The 17,459-nt window shown below is 43.9% G+C and overlaps 1 protein-coding gene across 13 annotated transcripts in view; it reads left to right on the top strand.

The window, feature by feature from the left end:
• Positions 1–17,459, top strand: part of CAMK2G (calcium/calmodulin dependent protein kinase II gamma) — a 111,381-nt gene that overhangs the window by 56,549 nt on the left and 37,373 nt on the right. For all 13 annotated transcript variants that reach the window (XM_052678229.1, XM_052678228.1, XM_052678232.1 and 10 more), the window contains exons 4-10: positions 5,260–5,314; positions 5,864–5,929; positions 8,765–8,837; positions 12,140–12,242; positions 13,138–13,221; positions 14,064–14,158; positions 16,716–16,838. In XM_052678229.1, the coding sequence (XP_052534189.1) occupies positions 5,260–5,314; positions 5,864–5,929; positions 8,765–8,837; positions 12,140–12,242; positions 13,138–13,221; positions 14,064–14,158; positions 16,716–16,838 (599 nt within the window). The remainder of the gene's footprint in view (positions 1–5,259; positions 5,315–5,863; positions 5,930–8,764; positions 8,838–12,139; positions 12,243–13,137; positions 13,222–14,063; positions 14,159–16,715; positions 16,839–17,459) is intronic.

Here is a 17,459-nt window from a genome sequence, read left to right as displayed (position 1 = left end):
TTGCGTGATGCAGCAGCAAATGACATTGGTTGTTAGGCTGATACAGTCTGTTTTGTTTGAGGTTTTTCTTATTAGGATCAGATGCTTTGTGCCATGCTTAGGCCTCAGGGAGCTGCAGCTGCCCCTACAGGGTCACATGACTCAAGAATGGCAAGGGGATGAAGACATGAGTTTTTGGGGAAGAGAGTAGTTTGCTGTCACTGCTTCTGTGTTGTCAATTATTTTCCTAAGAGGCCAGCTCTGTGGATGTTTCTTCCTGTACTGGTAATGGCAATTTATGTAGGATGAGAGCTGTAGTTTGATGGGTTGAGACTTGAAGGGAAACAGGAAAGAGAAGGATGCTTAAACCAGTGAGAGAGGTTGTGCCTTGTATGTAGGTGGTGGCACACAGCAGCTCTTTAACAGTGCAGTATTACAGGTGTGCATTTAGAACTGAAGGGACAGTGGTAGCAATCTCCTTATGCCAAGTGGAGTACTACTGTGGTACCAGCTTCAGGACTGTATATGAAGAAAGCTATGCTATTTCTGCATTCTTATTTAAAAACAGAACAAAACAAAAAAAAAAAAACAGCCCCCCATAAACTGTAACTGATTCTGCTTCTTTGGTTAGCAGTTGTCCTGGCATTGCTAACTAGTGCTGTGGTTTTTATTTGCTATTTCTGAAGTTATCTGTAAGACTTCAGTCTTACAGAACTGATGTGCCTGTGAACTGTATGAGCCTTTTGCTTGATGTGAATGGGACTTTTTTTTCTGTGCTCTGACTAAAACCTTGGGTGAAGTCTTTCACCATATCCTGTAACTGACTTACTGCCTTGTTGGCTGACTTGCTTCTGTTTTCTTTCTTACTCCACTCTCCTTGTCTGTGCTTGCTAACCTTTTCAGTAAGTTCTTTCATCCATCAAAGACTTTTGGCGTGGGAATAGTCATAAGGTGACCATGAGTGTAGTTGGTGTTGGCAGGGACTGGTTTTCTACATCTGCAAAAATTCCTGTGGTAAGAGTGTTTCACTAGGAAGAAAATATGATTTGAATTGCTGCTTCTGGGTGACAAAATCGGCTAATTGAAATCAACTGCATCGTATTCTGGTGAATAGAGTAAGGTCAGGTTCCTTTGGCAAGTACTGGGCTTCTGTATAGTTTGTTCATCTTTTGGGAGACCCTATGTTTCTTGTGCAATTTCCTTGTTGCTGTGACTTGCAGCTCTCTGTGGTGTGTGCATCTGTTAGCCTGGTGTACCAGGCATGGATGTTCCTGTTCCCATGGTGGGAGAAAGAAAACGGGTCTGTGACATTTTGGAGGAGAGGAATAGCTGGATTAGTTATTTTATTAATTCTTCATTTTATAGGCGGTCAATTTTCATTACTCCTTTTTACCCTCTTCTAGCACCTACATATGATTACACTTTTCACCCTGTCATGTCAGTAGGTTACACAGGTATGAGCAGGACTCTGCTCAGCTGGTTGAAGCTGAGCTTAAGGTAATAACGAAGACATCAGATGGTGATTCAGGAGCAGCACCTGTGGAACAAATCTACTTTGCCTGGGAAATTATATGAAATGGAGAACACTTGGTGCTCAGGTCCTTTAACCCCCCCCACCCTTGGAAGCTGCCATATGAGACCCCACGGCCTGTCATGGTGTGGAGGGCCCTCATGGCTGAGGCTGAAGCAGCAGGCCCTGCACTGCCTGCAAGATGGAGATGTCAGATGGTATCTGATGGTTTTGTATCTCCATGATGAATGTCAAAACAATGTGGATCTTCTGTCTGAGTCAAATTGGAGGGGAGGCCAAGGAACATTTTAAGTGCATTCATTCTTGACGTGAGGTAAAGGTGGTGGAGTTGCTTATGACTATGTGCTGTTTCCTGGGCTGCCTGAATGGTTTTGGAAAAGGCTGTGTTGTTATAAATGGATAGTTCACAAAGCCTTTGGGAGCAGAGCACTTCAACATGTGTGTCAGTAGTGCAACGCCTGGCACAAGGGTGACTGCCACGTCCTTGCAGGGTAGGAAGGCCAGCTGTGAGTCTGCAGGTGGGCCAGTGGACAATGTGTTAGCTCTGGATGCTCTAGTAACTGGATGCTCTCTCACCTCCACCCCTGGGCATTGCTTTCACCTCTTCCCTTCAGTGTCAGTGTGAAGCAGGTATGGGCTAGAATTGAACGTCATGAGAGTTTTGGCCTATTCAGACTTGTCTTTCTCAGCCCATCTCATCGTTATTCTCTTTCACAGTTTAAGTCTGATATTTTAAGCTGTTGCTAATTATTTCTTTGCAGGGTGATGGTGCCCACTGCCCTCATTCCTATTGCTTCTGTGCTGTTCCAGTGTTATTATGAGCTTTGTTACCTAGGCAGATTAAATCCCGTGCAAGTTTTGTTCAGTGCTGCTCTGGGTGGTTGCGAGGAAGCAGCTCCCTTGTTAAGTTAATGGCCTGCATCCTTCCCCCATGGTCTGCTCTATTCTTTTGCTGTGCAGCCTTAGGGTGATGTATGGCACTGGTATTTATGAGCCAATAAATACAATTCTCTGTTCTCCTGTCATGGTTCCCCACCTAAGTATACAAACAGTGTTTTACTGTCCTTGAAGGCTCTTTCTGCTGCCTCTGCCAGTCTTTGCCAGCTGACTTGCTGCTTCCTTCCTCTTTCAAAATGCATCTGACAAAATCACTTTCCTCAGGACGAATAAATATTACCGAAAAATTCTTTCATATTTTATATTTGGTTGCAGTTTGCTGTCTGCATCTTGGTGTCAGAGTTCACTGTTTCTCTCTTCTACCTACAGAGGTGTTTGCTGCTCCTGGCTGCAGCTCGGCCCACTGGTGGCTGTCCTCCGCAGCTGCTGGGATCTCGTTTGTGCTGCCGCTCTCTGATTCGCTGCTTCTGACAGCACTTTGCTGACCTTTCAGGTGCCAGAGGGTGGAGAATGCTTTCTGGCATACTGAGTGTTACCTGACATGACCTTATTAGCACATTCAGCTTTCCTTGAAGTTTCGCCATCTGTTCCTTCTTCCCTTTTTATAAGGTTTCTGCACAGGCTTTTGCCTATGTCCTGGGCATTAGCTCTCATTTATGTAGTTGCCTTTTGCGTATACATCAAACAATTTTGTGCATTGCAGTGAAAATCTCTTGGCATTGGAGTGAAAACCTGCCCTACACTGAGAATCCAAGTGTTTGTTTTAGTCACTTTATGTCTTGTTCCCAGCCTTCAATGGAAATGTTTCCTCTTAGGAGATACCTTTCTCTGTATTTTTTTGTAATGTCACCTCTGCTGGATTCTGCCAAGTGCTCAGGGGGGCAAGTCCTTGTATAAGCTCAAAGTTGTGTTACAGTGAAGTTATTACAAAACTGACTAAAGCTTGGAAGATATTTTTATTTTAGTCATTTATTTTACTGCCTATTATTTGAGATATTTATTTCTTAAAGGTGCTACATCTCTGTTTTCAGCAGAGGAAACAGTTTTATGTCAAATACCTGCGGTATTGTTCCCTTAACTGTACTTGCTGGTTTGCAGTCTTATGCCTTGTGGAGTACTGCTCCCAAACCTCTTCCATGAAAAGAAATGCTGAGGAGAGGAAGTTGGTCAAAGGATCAGCCTGGAGAGCTTGCAAATTATGGCAGGGAAAAAATGCTGGAGCATGCAGGAAAGAAGAATACAATTCTATTAGGAAAGGTGTACGAAGTGGTCTCTACACTTTTATGCTACTCTTAATTTTGTGTTGTGGGTGTTTGCATGCACATGTTGCAAGAAGGATAAGAAGAGAGCATTGAGAAAATTTGTGGTTGTTTCCTGAGATGGGAGCAGGTGCCAAGTGCTTGTTTGAAACGTTTCCAAGATGATGATGGTAACTGACGTCATGGACCAATAAAAGGTGCAAACTGACCTCTTGATGCTGGCAAAGAGATAATCATTGTGTTGGGAGAAGCCAAGACAGGTCACTCGTGTTTCATGTTTTACATGGAAAAGAGTGGAAGACAGGGAAGGGATGCAAAGGTACTGCTATAGTGACAGAACAAGGTAACTATCCTGTTTTTGTAGAGATGAGAACAGTAATGTTACTTCAGTCAATACTCAATTACACAGATGTTGCGGTGGCTGAGACTCGCTCCAGGCCCATCTAGTTGTGTGAATCAATAGGGAAATCCTGTAGGTGGAATCATGTAAATAAGGTAACCAAGCTGTCCTAGTCTGGGTGTGGCAGTTTAAGGACTGAGTCAAGTAGGACTGCTAGTTAGTGACTCTGATTGGCAAAGAAAAGAGTGAAGTTTTTCAGCAGGAGAGAAAAGCTAAAAGGAGGACGTAGAGATATGAGAAACTGAGCTCTTAATTTTGTTATTGCTCTAAAAGCAAAACCTACTGTTAGAATTAATCCAAGAAACGTAAAAGAAAGCAAGGCTTTAATTCAGACAGGAGGAAATGGCACTGGAAGAGAAATTCATTTCTGTTGTGGATGTAGTCATTATCACTATTTACTACTTGTAACTTGGGGGAAGGACTTCAGGGCCCCAGAGATCTCACAGAGTATCCGGGGCAGCCCACTGTAGATGCAACCTTAGCCCTGATGGTGAAGAGGATGAGAAAAGGGAAAAGGTGGAAGTTAATTTAGGCAACAAGAAGGGATGTGTAAGTAGGTTGAGGGAGGATTAAATTTTAAGGACAACTGTGGTCATTTATGCCCTTAGTAACAAATAGATGAGAAAAATAAAACAAAAGTGAGCTTGAATTTTAGGTAATGATTGGGGGTATAAGTTGGAATGGTGTCAGGAAAAGGAAGTAAAAGGAAGAAACAGGCTTCATTGAGCTTTACAGATAAAAGGTAGAAGGGAGATGGATAGCATCAATGTGCAGGTGGGTTTACAAATGAATTTTGGCATTTTTTATTTGTATTGTTTTTGGTTGGAGATTCTGAAAAGGGCTTGGGGAAAATAAGAATGATTGAGGAAAGACTGCAAAGCGTGAACATGGAAGAAAGAGTGGGTAGATGTGAAAGGAGAGTAGAGAAGTTTTAGAAGAGGAGAACGAATGGTCAAAGAAATTCAGAGTTTGTTTTGGCGCTGGGGTGAGGTGGGTGTATGTGAAGGACACCCATCTGTTCCTTTGAGATAAGCAAGGGAAATAGGTCACTAACTGAGCACACAAAATGAAGGGCATAGGGAATTAATGGGCTGAGTTGAGGGAGAGCTTGTCTGTGTGGCTAGGCTTGATTTTTGAAGTGTCATATTTGCTGCATGCTCTGTAAATCTCCATTTCTTGATTGTGTTTTGCAGTGCGGCTCCATGACAGTATTTCAGAAGAAGGCTTCCATTACCTCGTCTTTGATCTGTAAGTGTCTTTCTTCAGCTTTGATGCTTCATCAACGTTACAGACACGTGGATGGTTGAGTAGGAGCAGAATAAGAAACACCTGAATTCTCTCTTTCTCTTCCAAGCTCTGTACAAAACAGCACGTTACAAAAAATCGTTGACTATGTGGTAGGGGATAGACCAGGAAAACTCCTGGCAGCAGGTACAAGTGTAGGATGGCAATCAGTGGCTACCTGTGACTTTTGTCCCTGAGGCAGTTTGCAGGGATCAAAGGAATGCTGGTCTGCCCAAATGTAATATTTGCTGAGCCCTGTAGAAATGCGTGGACATTTTTGCTCAGTGCATTGAGAGTGTTCTGTGAGCTGCCAATACTGGTGCTGTGGCTGTGGAGCTGCCCGTATCCTTCCATACCACAGATCCCAGTGGAGGCTGCTCAGCACAGGCTGCAGCAGGATTGTAGGGAAAGGATGTGAACACAGAGGCAGCACAAGTCCCATACAGCCTTCTGGCTTGGCGTGGTCAGCTAGGCTTGGACAGGCTCTGTAACAACCTTTATTTTATACTCCAGGGTTACTGGTGGGGAGCTATTTGAAGATATTGTTGCCAGAGAGTACTACAGTGAAGCAGATGCCAGGTAAGACTGTTTCCAGATCCTTCTGTGTGTGCCATGTGTGTTGGCAAGCGGGATGAATTTCCTGACTGATGTTCTGTGCATGGCTTTGTTCTGCAACTCTTGCTCCCTATCTGGAAAAAGCAATTCCTCTTTCTGCCATTAGAATAAACTATTGTCACCGACCAGCCTGACTCACTGCAGCTCCAGCTCTTGCTGCCTGCAGACGCTGCTGCTGTGGTGTGTTCTTTGCTGGGAGCTCTGTTGCTAGTGGCTTTGTCCGCCTGACCTTCCTGGTGACTGGTGACAGGGTGTCCTTAGTGAGTAACACAGGGGAGAGCTGTCCTCTGGCTGTGGGAAAGCTCTGCCTGCTTGGTCTCTGCCCTCCTGCAGGGCTTCCAGTGACATGCTGCTGCTTTTGGGCAGACCTGTTCAAGTTGCCTTTGTTTAGGTAATGGTTTTACAGGAGTGGGAGGGAAAGAAGGGCTTTAAAGGCTACGATTCTATGAAAGCTCTCTGGTGGTATGCTGTCTGTTGCAGTGAAAAAAATGGCATAACATGTGCCTTTCTACTTTAATATTGAAAAGATTTCAAGCTGTGCCCTTCCTTATTCTGAGCATTCCCCCTTTCTTCCATGTTGAGCTTCCTGAAACAGACTGTGCTTGTCTCTTTGCTGTTAATGCAGAGTAATTTGCACAGTAATAGCTGAGGATGCCTCTGAACCATCTGTCTGTTGGCCAGGGAGAACCTGGAAACAAAGCTGGGTTCAGGCAGCTCCTGTTCTGCTATAGCAGGCCTTAAGAATGGCCTGATGATGATATTTCATCATTACTTATTCTGTATCTTTGTCCACATCCCATACTACCTCTTGCTAGGGCATGAATTAAGAGAGCCATGGGAGGAGAGGGATAAGAAGGGGGCAGTGAATGTTGCTGCAAAGTGAGTTTGGCAGGTAGTACTTTGAGGAAGCCCGTCCCACAGTGGTAAGCACACCAGCTTGGATAGAAGCAGCACTACAGAGAGAGCATGCCTTTCCTGAATGTAAGGAAGGAAAATGTATGGCATGTTTGTACACTTGTGCAGCTCATGGGTGCTTATTTGCTTTCCATGTACACTTACAACCACTTTCTTCTGGGCATTACATGATGCTTTTAAATGAGGTGTTGCACCACACGCTCAGCTGGGGAGCTGTCTGCTTATGGGCAAGGCCAATGGGCTCATCATTGGTGGAACTCCTGGAGGATCTGATTGTTCTGTAGAGGTTTTCAGTAGGGTGTGCATGTGGATTGTAGGCACGGCATCTCAAACAGATATGCAGTCACTTGACTTGTTCCACCTTGATGTTGGGAAGTTCAGAGTTTATCATCAGCCTCCCCACTGCCCCTCTTGCCAGTGCCTGTTCTCTAAAGTGATGAAGAGCTGACTGTGACCAACACTGCTCAGGAAAATATTGGCTGTGCTGGGGGAGAGGAAGAAGCTATATGAGCCTTCCTGGGGGTGCTCAGCCTTCTGACTTTAAGTTGGACAAGACTCACAGTGCCCATAAGATGACAGAATGAAACTCCTCCTCCCTTTCTCCCCCCATGCTGAGCTGAATTCCAGAGCAGGCTGGGAGAGCGAGGGAGCGAGGTCCGTGCCAATCTGCCGCACTTGGCTCGCCTGGGACACCTCACACTTTTGCCATTTTTGGCCAGAAAATCTCTCTCACTCAGACTCAGCTCTGTTCTAATTATACATTTTTGTTTTGGGAGCAAGGAGATATTCATGGACTCCAACCCTGAGGCTTGTGCTGCCAGCTTTGGGGAGGCAGGGGTAACATACATAGGGCTTCATCTCTCCCCTTCCTTCTCTTAATCTCTTCCCATCTTTTCCAGTAGACAATTTCCTTTTAGTGAGGTATTTTTAATTTGTTCCCCTGAGATGAACAGAATTTGGTGAGGAGACAGTGAGCTCACAAACACAACCTATTTGAGTTACCCATGCCTGGGTGCTTACTGCCCAGCCATGCAGGCTGCCAAAATGCCCACTTCTTGCAGCAGACACTCTAAGAGCTCAGTAAATTTGTGACAGAATAGATTGCTTCAACCAGAAATCTCTTCCATGGTTGTTTTGCACTGTTCTAATATGTCAGGTATAAATGTGGGGTTGCTTTTTTCCTTTGTGATTACAGCAAAGAGAGTGACAGAGGCGTCAGTTTTCTGTGGGCTGGGGCAGTGCAGCACACTGTGTTCAACAGAGGCTGAGTCTGCTTTTCAGATTGCTAACCTCTTAAGTGGGATCTGTACTTAAAAGGCACCCGGTAAGCGGGTGTGTACACACACACTGTGTATGTAAAGTGCTTGAGATGCTGCTTTTAAAGCTTTGCAAACTGGCAGGCACCCAGGAGTCTTCATCCTGAACTTACTGGAGGAGTTTGCTGCTTTCTAAAGTTTATTCTGTGCTTGGAGTAGCCCCGTTCAGTGTTTCCTGGAGCACTGGGCCGTGCATGTCCAGTCTCAGCTGCTGTTTGCAGCTACCTGTGTGCCTCAGTTCCCTGTGCAAGGTGGGTGTTACTGGCTAGGGGAGCAAGTGGGATGCTTAGAACAGTGAGAAGGGAGAAGGAGACAATGACAGGCAGGCGAGAGGCTCTGTGGTCCTGCTGTAGCTAGGATGTCTAGCATCCTATTGCTGAGTGGGAGGGAGCGTGAAGTGGTGACAGCGCTGAGCTGCGGCATCCGGTGGGCACAACCGAGGGATTCAGCCTGGAGCTCTCAGCTCTCCATAGTACAAATATAAAAGCTGGGGAAACATTCTGGGATAGGGTGCCAAATGTATGTGTACACATGTGTAACTCTGTGTGTCTCTCCCTTTATCTTGCAGCCACTGTATTCATCAGATACTGGAGAGTGTGAATCACATTCACCAGCATGATATCGTGCACAGGGATTTGAAGGTAATATTTCCTCTGTGCCGCAGAGGCTGAGGAGCAGCCAGGGCACCACTGGAAGAGGCAAGACAGGAATTATGTTGCCAGCTGGCAGGGCCTTGGCTTTTGTATTTCTTTATTTGTTTGCTTGTTTTCATTTTGTTTCCCTTTACTATAGTTGGGCACAGTTGTTCCCGAAGCACAAATTCACTCCTTCAGATTTTTCTAGAGGGTGTACTAAGGAAGTTTTCTTTCTTCATGAACTCTGTCAGCTCTCAGCATCTCTGGAGGCAGCTCCTGGATGGGGTAGCTGTGGTATCAGACAGCAGTGGACTTTCAGAGAAGTTTGGGTAGGATTCATTATAATGAAGGACACTTTCTAGTTTGCTATTGAAAAGATCTCTAGAGACCTGGGGCATTCTCTGTTCAATCTGCCAGGATGAGTTTGTCTGCACAGAACATATATATTTTTATTCTTCACTGTTGCCAAACACATGGTATTGGGCTAGGACAGAGATGCACAACAAGAGTTTTTCATGTCATTTCTTTCTTCTCTCATCAGTAGAAGCTTTTAATCAAAAAACAAAACTGCTGGCTAGTAGAACAATGAGTAAATCAGCTGTCTGCCACAGTTGACACATTTATAGACCCAGAGCCCCCATGGTGGAGTTACTTAAAATTCCCTTCACACGTGGCGCTAGCAGTACTGGGAGCTGAGCAGATTCCAGAGCAAAGAGGCTTGTGCCAGAAGGTCTACCTGTCCTGCAGCGTTCTCTTTGTAAAGTGGGGTGGTGATGACCACCAGTGGTCCAGTGAAATTAATGCAGGATGACACGTGCTACTAGTGTTCGTTTTGGATTGTTATACAGCACATAACAGGTATAAAAATATTTTGACAGTCACAGAATGGTTGAGGTTGGAAGGGACTACTTGGGATCATGACTACTTAACATGAGCCAGCAGTGCGCTCTGGCAGCTCGAAAGGCAAATGGGATCCTGGGCTCCATCAGGAGAGGGGTGGTCAGCAGGGACAGGGAGGTGATTGTCCCTCTCTACTCGGCTCTTGTGAGGCCCCACCTGGAGTACTGTGTCCAGGTGTGGAGCCCTCAGTACAAGAAAGACGTAGAGATCTTGGAAAGGGTCCAGAGGAGGGCGACTAAGATGATCAGGGGGCTGGAGCACCTCCCCTATGAGGACAGGCTGAGGGAGTTGGGCTTGTTCAGCCTGGAGAAGAGAAGGCTGCGGGGTGACCTCATTGCAGCCTATCAATACCTGAAGGGAACCTACACCCATGAGAAGGGCAACTTCCAAGAGGAACTATTGCCCAAAATTAGGGCTTCTATGAAAATAGGTGGTGTTTTCTGGTGCAAGATGCTGCAAGTGTTCTTTTGTATTTTGTGTTTATATATCACCTATTTTGCTTCCCGAGTTTTGTGTTAGTTGTTAACTTGTTTAAAACAAGACACTCCACACAGTACTTAATATGTTTCTTCTGTTGCTTCCTCCAATTCACTGAAGCTATCCAGGCCCGAGGATTATCCATTCCTTTTAAAATAAATGATCCTATGCTCCTTATTTAATGTTATAGCTCTTTGCCAGAAGCTTGGCCTTTCGGGATCAGCATATAATAACTGCAGAACTTGCTTCATGTGAAGTTGTCTCTTGTACCTTTTGTAAACTGTTCTTCTGGCTATTATTCTCTAAAAGAACTTTGAATATCAAACTACCCACAGGGACAAGGCAGTAAGAAATTGAGGAATGCATTCCTTCCTTACAAAAATTGTGTGGAGCCTGAGGCGATCCAAGTGTTGGCAAACATGCATGGATGATAAACACTGCTAGCCTTGCAGTGTTTGTAGCTGTAGTTTAGAGGGAAATGATGCTTAGCTGGCACAAGCCTGACCTAAATTTCAGTGTTTCAGGCCAAGCCAAGGTGTGACCTGAAGCTGGGAGTGATTTTCAGAATACTTCACTGGTCTACTGCTGTAAGGACTTGTTTATACTGGTAGATTTTCACAGCTTAAGTAACACAGGCTTTTCCACATAGTGAAAAAACGGTGCCACCAAAGTTTATTGAGAACCAGTTCCCCTTTTTTCCACGTCATTCATGATAAGGACTGTGATAGGCAAAGCTTTCTTCCTTTCTTTCAGAACAAAAGCAAGGAACATGTCCAGTACTTTTAAGGATGTGAATGAGCATAGCATCTCCTTCCTGTCAGGCAGAACAGGGATGGAGTGTTTCAGGGGGATGAAAATAGTGGGCAGGATGCAAAAAGCCAGCTCACTGGATTTGTGAAACTAAGACGATGTCTCATTTCTGTATTTCCAGGCTTCCATCTGTCTTGGTTAAAAACTCAAGTTGATATGAATTGCACAAATGGTCAGAAGGGAATAAGATGTGAAATGACATTTGTCATTCCTTGTCTCTGTTGTGTTTCCTGCTGATCTGTAATAGCCACCACCTTACAGGCTTTGAGGTTTCAATTAGTCTGTTGTAACTAGCTGATGTGGTGCTGCAGAGAAAGCTGCTGACTGTCTCAGTATAATTCTTGAAGCTATAGTGAGACTTCTGCTGAAGTCTTCCACTGGAACATGACAGAATTATGACCCAAATGAGATTCACATGATGGGAAGTAGTAGTCTGTCTCACTTTTCTGCCACCTGGGGCAAGTGACATGGTTGCACATAGTACAGGTGACAGTGGCAGTAGCATGACAGCATATTTAACACTACTGTATGTAAGAATTTGTAGCATGAAAGTAGCAGTATACAAGAGCACTCGCTTGTTGTTGCCAATTTGAGGCTTTTTCTGTTAGGGATGAAAGCTACTGACTATCTAGATGATGCCATCCCACATTACAGCTCTGTATTTGGCAGACCCTATTAGCATTATATTTACTTTTCCAGTGCCTTGAGGACTGTATAACGTTCATGGGGTGAAACATCACTGTAGATTGTATCTTCTGTATCCCATTCTCCTCCCTTGCTCCACATTACTTTCTGCAGGGATGACAAAAACAAATTTTGGATTCTGTGCTTCAGGAACTGTGCTGTCAGTGCCCTCTGGTGTCAGCATGTAATGTATGGGCTGGTCTGGGAGAGGCTCCAACTCCTATAGAGAATTTGTATTAGATTTGAAGATTTTCTGCCACTCTAGGTCAAGGCCATTTGTTGCTGTTTCTCTGCTTTCATCTGAACAGCTTAAGTATGTGCCTGCTGTCAAGAGATTGCATTTAATGATATGAATACAAAGATAGGAGGTTTTAATGAGGATATCAGTCTTTCATTCTTATCCCCACCTTTTTTTTCTTTTCCTTTCTTCTCCCCAGCCTGAGAATTTGCTACTGGCAAGTAAATGTAAAGGTGCTGCTGTCAAACTGGCTGACTTCGGACTGGCTATTGAAGTGCAGGGAGAGCAGCAGGCCTGGTTTGGTAAGAATGTTTGAGGTTTCTCACTTCTGCTCACACCTTTACCGATTCAGTTGCTTCCATCTCTCAGCTTTTCAGTATTCTCTCTTAGCTCTTCCAGCATGCTTGCATGCATTTAGCATAGCTACTTCCAGCATCCCAGTCTTTAGGTCCTCTGCTGAGGCATGAGCCTCTGTGCAATAGAGGAAAGACAAAGTGACAGAAAAAAATGTCTATGTATTCCTCCATTTTTCTTGTTATTGTTTAGTAGATGCTAGCGTCAGAGGTGAATGCAACTGCTAAGTTTAGACCCTGATCCAAACTTTCCTATGACTTAGGAGTGCAGAGATCTGGAATTTTGTTTGGTCAGTTTACAGAAATGCACTTGAACTGGCCTTCTCAGGCACATTTGGATCTTTGCTGTATCTTTGTTTAGGTAAAACATAATTAGAAATGAGACCTTCTCAGGCTTAACATCAGCTCTGAGACTCTGCAGTGCTGTGGAGATTCTGGAGAGGCAGCTACTTCTCCTGATCTGCTCGCACCATTTGGTTATGGGATATGTCCCATCTGTGTCTAGCGTTCTCCAACTCCAAGCTATACATGTAACTCTGATGTGAAGCATATGAGATATACAGTGTATGACTTTGTGCCCAGCTAGCTGCCATGCTCCCTCCCTCTTTTATGTTTTTCTGCTCTTCCTGCAATAGATAGATGCTCATCCTCATGTGGTTTTCTTTCTTTCTCTTTTTTTTTTTTTTTTTTTTTTGTCTCTTTCTGTTGTTATATCTAGAGGTAGCTTTGGCAAACCTGGGGTTGGGGATGATAGGTTTTGAAAATTACGAATACTGGATTTTATGATATGGTAAAATCTTATTCTGCTTGAGGACTGTACTTTATGTCATCCATTCCCTGGCAGGATTTGCTGGCACTCCAGGCTACCTCTCCCCTGAAGTCTTAAGAAAAGATCCTTATGGAAAACCAGTCGATATATGGGCATGTGGTAAGATTCTGTCCAAATATTTTATACTTACACAACCTTTTCAAATATAGGAGCAATTCCTTACAGCCTATTGCTGGGAGGGTGTGCAGTGCTCCTTGTTGGGTGGAGAGATGAAGACACTTGAGAATAAGCACCTTGTGTAGATGGAATTACTGCTTGAGCCTAAACTCCTTTGATTCTGGCTCCTAATTCTTTCCTCAGGCCATCGATCAGATGCATGAAACTTTAGATAGGGCTGTTCTGTGCTTTGCAGAGTCAGTTGTTTTTAGCCCATTGCAGCAGTTTCCTATCACACTAACTGTGTAGAAAATGAAATACTGAACAGAGGTGTAAATGTATCTGAGACTGATAAGTTTAGAGACAGGTGATATCTGTGTTGCCTGACGTGGACTGTATGGTTCTCTGCAGGCTAGGAGTGATAGTTTTATCAATGATGTTTTTATCCCAAGACCACCGTGCACAGCAAGCATCTAAAAAGTGATTTCCTTCCTAAAAAGTCCCCTGTTGCACAGCAGCCCCAGGGGATGTGACTTCATTTATCGTGAAAGCAGCTGGGAGTTGTGGCTCACCAGCCAAGATAATGGGGGAGGAGGGTAAAGGACATCATGCACCTGTTCTAGCTCCTGATGGCTGGGATTAGGAACTGAACATGAAGTGCCAAGATGAGATTCAAGAGACAAGAAGTTTGTACTGTCTTAGTACCTTGGAGAACTAAATATGATGACAAGTGAAGATCTAGAGTACTCATTGCCTTGGGGACTGTCAAGAGGGAAGGTAGATGGGCTGAAGGAGTAATTGGCATATTAGCCTAACCAGAGTGTATCTGTGTCTCTCCCTCCCAGGAGTGATTCTGTACATATTACTAGTGGGGTACCCTCCCTTTTGGGATGAAGATCAGCACAAACTCTATCAGCAGATCAAAGCCGGAGCCTATGACGTAAGGGCACTTTCTTGCTGAGTACCTGCATGGGTGTAGAAGCCATATCCAAAACATGGCATTATCTTGGCGTCCAGCAGCAGGCCCCAAGCTACTGTGCAAAATGATGTTTGGCGTGTTCATACATCTCGTCTTCTCTGCCTGGGATACAGTCCTGTTTGAGGCTACTGAGAGGATATGTGGACAGCATCGCAGAGGGCATCAAGACATTGTTGGTCATTAGGGAAATGCAGAGCTGGAAATGGAGATGGTGGGCAATGGTGTTTTCTCCTGTGTTTGCCATGAAGTGCTGAACATGTAGGCGATGTTAAGGCTTAAGGAGAGCAAAAGGAAGGTAGAATGAAGAAACCTGTCTTAGCCAAGGCCCAGTTAAAAGAATTGGGAACTGTTCTGTAGAATTATAGCTTACATTAGGGCCTCCTGTCTTCTCTGTGGTGCAGTGGAATTTATTCCAGCAGTGGAATATGTGGAGCCTGGTGAGAAGACTTGACTGGCAAGAACCTTTGGAGAAGTGTCTTTGTGGAGGGATTAGTGTGTTGGGTTGGAGGCTGTAGTGAAAACCAGGCACTTCTGGAATAGTTCTCAGAGAGCAGCAAAACTGAGGTGTAAGAGGTGCCTGAAGGAAAGAAATAGGAAAGAGTTTAGCATTGGGGAGCAAAGATTATATAGAATATGGTCCAGACATAGCAGTTTGAATGTGTTATGTAAGTTCTTCCACATGAAGAGAGGCTTGGGAGGAGAAAAGGAATTCCTAGAAATATTAGCCTGCAGACGTGAGTACTGCAGAGGCAGCGGGGGAGTTCATTTTGTTGGGCTACCTTGGGGCTTAGATGGGGGAGTTGAGGTTCTCCTGGACCTCAGCTGCCTCTCAGATTCTGGGCCTGAGACCATGAGAGCTGCTATACTGGTGAGAATAAAGATCTGCCTTACCCTGTGTCCTGGCTCAATGGCTTCCTGAGAGAGAAGAAAGTGATGTCTTCGTATTTGATAGCTTTAAATGGATGTGTGTTTGTCTCTTGCCTTCCTGCCCCTTTTGTTGCTGTGTTCTTTCTGTGTTGCTTGTTCTCATTTGAAGTGATTTTTTCGCTAATTACATAGATGGGAATTTACAAAGCACTTCAGGGATTAAATGGCCGACGCTTTCTGTAGATCATGAGGAGTGAATTGCCTGATCCCTGTGCCTCCAATACTTTATCACTTATTGCTTTTGAATTCTTGTCTAGAATGAAGAGAGTACAGTAGATTCTTCCCCTTATCTGTGTGGCAGAAAACAGCTCAAGTTTTACTAGTGCATACTCCCTGATGTCCTTACCCCCCAGCACTGGACTTTTATCTCTTACCTGTGGAGGCACTGACAATTGTAAATTGGACCTTGTGCTGTTGGAGAGGGATTTTGAAAGACATTGTTATGAATATTTCAGGGTTGGAGTGTGTGGGAAGTGTCCTGGTTGATAGCTATTATCATTTTTGAGCCTCCTTCAGTGTTTTCAGGGCGAGTTGTGTAATGTTTTGCTGATGTCTGAGAATGCAGAAGTAAGCTTGATAAACAGATCAGATATGAGTGCATTTTCTTGATCCAATTGAGCAACATATAAGATACAGGAGAAAAGAAATGAGATAAACTTTTCTTAATGTTGTAGTACTGAAAGAAAGTTGTCTCAGGATAGATCAGTCTTCTCCTCCCTGCTTCCTCTTTAAAGACCGGGAACATTTAGCCCAACAGCAGTTATCTTTGTGGTCTCAAGTTCTTCGTGTTTGAACAGTGGATTCGTAAGAGTGAGACTTACCACATGTTGTATTAGCATGCTGTCATCTGTAGCACATGCAAGAATCGGGAGGGTGGTGTAAACATAATTCCTGGAATCATAGGAGAGGAATCATACCCCCTCCTCAATGACCAGCAGCTAAAACTGTTTGAGATCATTTTCTTTGTTCCCGTGCTTCTGTGTTCCTCTCCCCTATAGCATTTCTCTTGCTCCCTAAGTAATGTGTTTTCTTTTGTATGATAGATGCTTGCAAACAACTTGCCAATGCATTGCTAAGCCTAAGAGGCTGATATTGCTCCACTATATTGTGCTTTATGGTAGGGAAGGTACACGTGATAGGATTTTTGTGTCAGCGGTTATCGCTTTCTTGGAGCTTTGGTACTGTTTGGTTACGTTTGTGACTTTTGTATATGCTGTTACAGCTTCTTTGCATGTTGGAGAAAGAGCAAGGTAGGATAAAAGAACATAGTGCCTGTCTTTATGTCAGAACTCTGTCAAAAAGACCTATGACTTAACTTTGACTGTTGAGTATGAAAGAAGTTCAGAGGTACGAGTGATGATACACCTGCCTGTGTCTGATGAATGATACAGGTATGTCCTACTGTCTGGTATAATTCATTTGCTGGATTCATTCAGCATGAGTTTTTCCAAAATTTATGGTTTTCTGCAAATATATAGCCCTGGTATTAAAAGGGCAAAAGCTGGAGTTCAGTTGTGTAGAAGAGAGAATCTCTTCTGCTAGTAGGAGAGGATATTTTCAGTTCATCATCTCTTCTTTCTTCCTCTTTCAGTTCCCATCACCTGAGTGGGACACTGTGACTCCTGAAGCAAAGAATTTGATCAACCAGATGCTGACAATAAACCCAGCAAAGCGCATCACAGCTGACCAGGCTCTCAAACATCCATGGGTCTGCGTGAGTGTTTTTCTCTGTTACACTTTGATTTGTAGTTTACCCTGAACTGACACGTCAAGAAGACTTAGCTGCAGAGGAGCTTAGAATATTATAAATCTATCAGATTGTGATTTTTGGAGGCTGACCTTCAACAAACCAACTTTGTCATGCTGTGGTGCTTTTATTGCCATTGTAGGAAAAAATGAATGCCTCTTTCTTTTACAAGTCTTGTGAATGCCAGTAGTTTGTTTTTCTCCATATCTCCAGTTCCAATACATATAATCCTAAAATGTCAGATGCATCAGGCAAAATATTTTAGGATTATTTTCTTCTTCATCTTAAACTTCAGTTTATTGCACTACATATTTGTACTGCTGGAACATTTCTGCTGTGTTTTAACTTAACTGGTAGTAAATTTCAAAGCAGTGTAATGTCTTGGTGTTCTTCCTATGTAGTTTTTTTTTCCCACTTCCAGATTCTACATGGGTATTTTTCATCTTTTGCAAAGTGAACAAGGAAATCCTGGAACGTAGCTGTAAGTGGGCATAGGGAAGGACAGCAGTGGCACACTTTTTTTTTTTTAATCTGTGAAGATTAAGTATTTCCTCCTAAGTCTAACCAGATGCTGTTGTAATACCATAA

The sequence above is a fragment of the Tympanuchus pallidicinctus genome, unplaced genomic scaffold, assembly GCF_026119805.1.
Source record: "Tympanuchus pallidicinctus isolate F22 unplaced genomic scaffold, pur_lepc_1.0 scaffold16, whole genome shotgun sequence".
In the NCBI taxonomy this organism is placed as follows: domain Eukaryota; kingdom Metazoa; phylum Chordata; class Aves; order Galliformes; family Phasianidae; genus Tympanuchus; species Tympanuchus pallidicinctus.
This window is presented reverse-complemented; position numbering and strand designations above follow the sequence as displayed.